General features: G+C 41.1%; 1 protein-coding gene across 1 annotated transcript in view; it reads right to left on the bottom strand.

Moving 5' to 3' along the window:
- The window catches only part of caskin2 (CASK interacting protein 2), a 65,288-nt gene that overhangs the window by 8,323 nt on the left and 49,611 nt on the right, over nt 1–7,354 (bottom strand). The window contains 4 exon segments of the mRNA XM_020613228.1: nt 433–507; nt 1,890–2,066; nt 2,747–2,864; nt 4,958–5,054. Coding sequence (XP_020468884.1) covers nt 433–507; nt 1,890–2,066; nt 2,747–2,864; nt 4,958–5,054 — 467 coding nt within the window.

Raw genomic sequence — 7,354 nt, 5'->3', positions numbered from 1 at the left:
AAGAGCAAACTAAAATTATTCCTTTGTGATTTTTATGCCTCTGCCAAACAGTCATATTTACGGGAATCGGACAGTCGTAAGGTCACTGTGACCTTGACCTTTGACCACTACAATCTAATCAGTTCATCCTTGAGTCCACGTGGACATTTGATGAAATTCCCTCAAGGTGTTTCAGAGACATCGCATTCACGAGAATCGGCCGTATGGACGGACGCACCACCTGAAAACATAATGTACCTAAGATGTGAGTTCATATAAACATTATGAGCCAGTATGAAGTGACATGAGACATTGCTGCTGTCAGATTTTGTGAACGGTTTGATGTTTATTGGTCTTGGTGTGTGGGATTCTGATTGCAGAGCATTAAGCGGGACAGCGATGCAGCTTCAGAACAGCCTTGGGGGGGGAAGCCGTCATTTAAGGGGCTCTTACCATTACATGAGTCCCTAAGAACCCAGATGTCCTCAAAGGGACATCCGGACCGAGACAGGCGGCTTGAAGACGGACCTATCACACACAAAGATTCTGATGGACTTTGTTTTGTCGGGATAGAATATGCTTCTGCTAGGCTTCTGTCTGAGGAGGAATCACCTGGAGGAGACTCAAATGAAGACAAAGATTTTGTCTTTGTGCAGTTTAGTGCTGACACTTACATTTACTACCATAATCTGACTGGCTACTATATGTATGTCAGGTTTAAAAACACACCTGTACAGGTAAGTGTATAGGATTTTACCCACTGATAGAAACGCTGCAATATGACATAGTGTAACATACATCATCAGGCAGTGCCACGCTTGAATTATACTTTATAAAGTCTGAGCTTTGATGTCAGCACAGAGTGATCCTCTGTTCCTCTGGCTTCCATAACTCATCCAGCATTTCTTTGCTCTGTCTTTCTGAAAATGTCAAATGTATTTTTGTGGTTAACTATTTATGTTTTAAAGGGACTCTACCTGATTTCTTTTCAGGAGCTAGAGGGCCTAAGGTGACTCGATTAATTTAGGGACCAAACTTTGACAACACAGCATAGAGAAGCTAGCATAACAACAGAAGGGCTGTAGGCAGCAAAGTGTCATACAAGGGGGTAGGATAGTGGAGAAACACCACATCCTGTCCCAGTGTGTAAAATCTTAGCTAATACACTGTTAAGGACTTGTTAAGGATATTCCATAGGAACAGAAGCTGAAACCTGTGATTTTAATCTATGTTTACCTTTGTGCACACAGAAAAAACTACAAGCTCCCATGAAAACGTACCCAAACAGCAGCTGGGGCACTTATGTCATCAGGTCTTCGTCTCGTAGCTGTCCATAAAACTCACCAGTGCTCTCCTCAGATTTCAGGTTTTCTAAGTTTTTGGCTGTAATCTCTGTTGCCTAAAACCTTCTACAGAGTTCAGCCATCTCTGTCCTGGTGTTATCACAGACTGGTCTGAGCCAGACCATCGACTCATCTCACTAAGTTGAGCTGTAATGTTTAACCAACAACAGTCTGGTGCTTAAGAGAAATGAGTTAATTCTTTTGTTAAAGTTTACAGTACTGCCTTATAGAGTACAACAGACTGTTAACACACAGCAATAAGGTTATAGTGTAAGTGGAGCTGACAAGATTAGTTGATTGACAAAAAATTCATTGGTGGCTATTTAATACTGGATACATTTTAAATTCAAGCAAAAATGCCAAATATTCTCTGGTTCCAGATTATCCAGTGTGCATGTTCGGTATGATGTAGTTTTGGAGACTATATGAAGGCTCTGTGGCTATGATCCTTAAAATTATAATCAAGGTTCATTTAGAATCACTGCTGAAGATTCGATGTGGTTAAATGTTTCAATGCTAAACGTTTGCCCCTCTTGTCCCCCATGTGTGTGTCCTGAGTGTGTATACCTGTGTTGGTAGTGAGGCCGTTGGCTAGCGGCAGCACGATGTGGGTGGGAGGAGCATACAGTGTGTAGGAGTCGTCGGTCTGAGGGGCAGGGCTGAGGCTGGAGGAGAGTGGGGCTCTGGATAGCAGCTGCTGGCGCTGGGTGGGCAGAGAGGCGTGCCGGGACAGGGTGCCCCCTACTGGGCGAGATGGGGAAGGAGGAGGTGGGTGGGTGGAGGGGTTAACAAGCCGATGGTTAGAGGTGGAGGTCAGTCATTATGTGGTTTGAACGGAGAGATGGATGCAGGAGGGAGGAGAGAGGAGGTGAAAGCATGGGATGGCCCGAAGCAGGCAGATTAGTTCCTATCTCAGGATCTGAATGGGGGACTCCAATCTACATCATGTCCTATATGATAAAGGTCTCTGATCTGTAGAAATGTTCTGATGAAGTGACGTGGAAAAAAAACACCACCCAGTGGCACCCACAACATACACAAAAACTAAATCATCAGTCTGGTAATAATCTATATGTTTTTTCTTGTCAACAAATCCCATGTGTAAACTCAAACCACCACTGAATGTGTGATGTATCTCTCTAGCTCCGCCCATGGTCAGATCCAGGAAAGTCCTGAGCCTTTTTTAAAAATTAAACTATGTATTTGTAGTGTGTTTTTAAATATTTCCAGGGTAGGAAAGTCAGAAATGACCGGGATACATACTAATACACTGGTGGAGCGGATCTGCAAGAGATTTGTTGGCAATAAGAAAAAAAAAACACTTATACTTTAAGGAACCTTGTCAGAGCCTGTGTAAAAGCTCTCCGATGTTTTCCACATCACCGACAGTCTTATTGGTGTGAGAAGCTGAGTGTGTTACTGACCATTCCTTCTGCTGATGACCTCAACAATGGACGGAGGGAAAAAGCCGACTCTGTCTGTCCCTCTCTGGATGTCATGGATGTGGCCCTTCCAGCGTCCGTCCATGTGCTGCTCCAACACCTGTTGGGGATGAGACTGTTTACTATGTGCCCCTGGTGAAATGCTTTAGGATTATTATTTCAAACAATGAACTCCAGTGAAACTCTTACACAGAGAAAATACTTGGCCGTGTTTTTATAATTTGACCAATGACGTGAGCCTTAAAAGTCACGAGTTTTAGGAGTGTGCCAGCAGTGTGACACACGGTGCTGGATAATATCCAGTTTAAAACATCTGCTGTTTTTGTTGGTAGACGTTTGGGAAAACAACAATATAGGGAGCGTCTGGATTTCTCCACTGTTTATACAAAGCCAGAACTTGCTTGATCAAGAGAGCACCACATAGTGTGGTTTTGCAATGTTTTATACTTAGTACAAGCCCCAGCATGAAGCATACGGACCAACACCTGCCTCACATCTCTGCTGATAAACACCTTCAGCTTTACTCACTTGCAGGAAGTCAGAGTGGCTGATTTACAGGTTAAAAGAAATACAGGTTGAACTTTAGATGTTACTAAGTTAGTAAAGTTTAAACAGCCTTTAAATGACTAACTGGAACATGTAGGTAAAAGCTGCTTCACATTGAAATATAGTAATTTAGGGAAACATAAACTTTAGTCATAAACACTGATTGTATAAAAGATGGACAGTCTGACAGCCACCAAAAGATGATCGCCCCCTGGTGGCTGGCTGCAATATAGGTCATAAATCCTGCCACCGTCATGTTAGTGGTTGGGACACAAGCCAAACTAAAAACTCAAAGAACAAACTTGTTGTTAGGCAGGTAGAAGGTGTTTAGCATGCTAACATTAATTAGCACTAAACACAAAGTACAGCTGAGACTGATGGGACTGCCATTAGTTTTGCAGGTACCACAGTACTGGACAGGTTAAACTGTTTAACTGATGATGGTGCTAGAGGAAAAGTCAGACGATCCGAGTGTTATTATAATTCATCCTCAGGGAATGTCAGTGTCTGCACCAGGTTTTATTACAATCCATCAAATAGTTGTTGGATATAAAGAGGGAAAACACAGCAGAGTCAAAGGAAGGTGTGCGTGCTGGCCACTGGGTTGGACTTGTCTTCACCTGTCTCCGTGAAAGCTGAGGCTTAGCTCACTCATTCCCACAATAAAGGTTTGTCTCATTTGACTTCAAATGATGGCGTTTAAACAGAGAGCAGCTCAGTTTATGACATGACAGAGGTTTTGTCAAAACACTTCTGAGCTTGATGTGTGTATCAATCTCACGCTATACTTCTGTTCTTGCCTTGGTTTAATCATTATTATTTCATTATTTTATTATAATTAGTGTTCATTTTGACACCTGAATTTGATTTATAAACTATCTTTTTTGTGTACAATTACCATGGCTACACATGTTGTTCCCATCTATTACGAGGTTTGGTGGAAAAGGGTGTTTATTTATTCACATCCTTATGCTCTGCAGAAACTGGACTCGCTCACATTTGTATTAAATTGTTTTCCCCGAGTTCATTTTGAGAGGTGAAAGCTAAATCGTTGGATAACATTAAAACAGTGAGATCTCTGCAGGAAACATTTATTATAGAAAAGATTTATGGTTAACTGCCCACATCAATCCTGGAAGGGACTCAGTCCTTCAGATAGCAACAAAATATCCAACTAAAGGAAAGGACCAGTGTGTGTGTGTGTGTGTGTGTGTGTGTGTGTGTTTACAGGTGTGTAGTGTAATGTTGGTCATTCAGTGTCACCAGCTCTCATGACAAGAGCTGATGCATGTAACAGTGGTCACTTAATGCAGGTGGAACACATACTGCAGAATGTTAATCTGATTTAGTTACAGTCTTGGTTTGCAAAAAGGTCGTTTAAGATGTGCAAACTTGTGACTGTGCACATTTGCTTTAATTTCAACCATATTTCAATCTTTACTTACTTCTATGTCCTGGTTGAATGGTTTGTTTTTATAAGTAAATATTTTAATTAAAGCTACATTTTTAACAGACGTCTGTCTCCACATGAAACTTCAGGTTTGGAAAAACATACAGTTTTTGTTATGGTCCTACCCAGAACACAAGTCTGTTAAACTAGGCATGAAAAAGCTCAGTGAGCCTGTTAGTGATGAGAGGAGTTCTCACCATGATGATGTCTCCGGCTCGAATGTTGAGGGCGGTGGGATCATGCAGGTTCCAGTAGTCCTTCAGAGCCCTGACCTGCAAAACACCCGTCGCATCTGTCAAGGAAATGTCCAGAGTTAGAGTTTAGGAAGGTGAGGACACTGGGCAAAGCTTTCACAGTGCAACCTCTCCCACTCCTCCAAACACTGTTTCATTAGCCACCAAACTCAATTAACTCTTCCGTTATATTTTCAGTTAACCTGATCTCCCATCAAGAACTTTTCACACTGCCATGAATGTATCGTAATTCATCTTCTGTCAGGACTAACCAAATTTTCAGCATGATGATTGTCTTAGACCTAGCCTTAAAAACAAAGTCCCAACAATGTAAATTCCTCTTTAGGTCATTAAAACAATTTTCCAATGTTCCAAAATTTCCCATATTTCAAAATCAATACTGAAGACATGACTCTGGTGTCCCTAATTATGACTTTCATACTTCTACCACAAGCATTCAAAAAGGAAGTAAAGACTAATATGACTTCAAACTAATCATTACTCTTATTACTGATTAATTTGCTGATATCTTATTAAATTATTCAGTCTATAAAATGTGAAACTATTTTGAAAAATGTCAGTCATGGTTTTCTGTTACACTGGGTGCCATGTACCTTGAACATGAACATGAACAAACACACTGTAGTTTATTTTGACTCAGTCCTCATACACTGTCCTTATGCTCAATACAGGACTAAATGTGGATTGATCCGCCGCTGAAAATAGTCCCCAACAAATAAAATGTGTCCTGTTAGTTTGCAAAAATGGTGGCATGGTGTTGCAGTTGTTTGCGCTGTTGCCTCACAGTTGCACCTTAAGTTGGAACCAACGGTCTCTGAGTTGAGAATATGGAGAGACAGACTAAGACATTGTTGGTCTGGATCTGCACATAAGATTTGTTGACAATAGGTGGTTTGCAAACACATGATTACTATGACAGGCGAAACTCAGAAGGAGGCAAGGGTGTGAAAACCACCGTGAAGAGATGAAGTTAATGTAGGTTAACCACTCTTAAAGGTCCAGTGACACCACTAAAGATGTTGGATGATCATTGCAAAACAGGACAAAAAAGTCACTGCAGCTCATTGCAATTGCACATAGCTACATACAGTAAGTGGTGCAGCAGAGCATTAACTCACTACACAAGCCATTTTTGTCAGTGTTATGTCCAAATGTGTTCCCATCGAGTGGTGTTTCCCCTTAGTAACTTAATGTGAATCTAGCCTTATCCTAGTCCTGACCAGCGATGGAGGCGATAAGGGAAACAATGTTTAACAGGGGAGAAACATCTGTGTTGGGGGGGAACGCTTGACACAATACCAGCATTATATGGTCAGTTTCTTGCCTTTTCCCTATTTTTGGTACTTGATAAAAGCTTTGTCTGTTTTTTGGTGTGATCGATTTGATCAAGCTATAGGTATTTTGAGAGCTTGTGATAGTTCTGTCTATGTAGACAATCACTTCCTGCTCTCCACAGTAACACGATGACGTGACGTCATATGCGAACCACCTATTAGAAGAAACAGAAAATATTGCCAGCCTTACATTTTAAAAACCTCTGGAGCTCTATGTTAAATTTAATTCAAAATAGATTATAAATAGCTTAGCTTTTTTATGTTTATCTTTCACTTCACAGAAAACTTTCATTTTTAACAGTTCTGCTGTTCCCACACAAAGGAACGCCAAGGAAATTTAAATACACCATGCAAATCCACGGTCTGTTTTCAAACTGACTCATCCCTCCTAGACTGTCGGTGTCCACAGAGAACTGACTACCGTGTGCAGCCGCTAACATGAAACATCAATAATAAATCCGGAGCGCGTGCTGACTGTTGACTTCTCTCCTTCTCTCTGATCTGTAGCAGTCAACAAAACAGAAAAGTCTCTCCGTGCATCTTTAAGTCACTTCTACAACACAACCGCTCATTAATCCCTCGGTCTGTTCCCACAGGAACTTCAAAAGACTGCAGGATTACAGAGCAGAGAGTCCCCGTGTAAACACACACACAGTATATACAGCTCTGTTATATTTGAGGCTGTATATGAACAACCTGGTCTTTGGAGCTGTGAGGGTTGAAACATAAGAGTTCAGCGTTTTATAACAAAAGCTAAACACACCTGCTGTCTGAAATACAACTCATAATTTCAGAAGAGCCTCAATATTCTCAGCTGCACAGAGAGAACCCAGGGAGAACCCACAGCTCAAGGGTCTGAACTTATATTTATCAAACTGCAAAAAGTGAAGGTGTGAACTCAAAATAAAGATAACTGTAGTTTTTTAGTTTTACTCCTGCTTGCTAACGTATGGGGGTAGAGGAAATACAAAATCACAAAAATATATGAAAGTATAGTAAAACGAAA

This window comes from Monopterus albus, unplaced genomic scaffold (genome assembly GCF_001952655.1).
Source record: "Monopterus albus unplaced genomic scaffold, M_albus_1.0 scaffold131.1, whole genome shotgun sequence".
NCBI lineage: Eukaryota > Metazoa > Chordata > Actinopteri > Synbranchiformes > Synbranchidae > Monopterus > Monopterus albus.
Note: the sequence above shows the minus strand (reverse complement) of the source record. Positions and strands in the feature narration are given on the sequence as shown.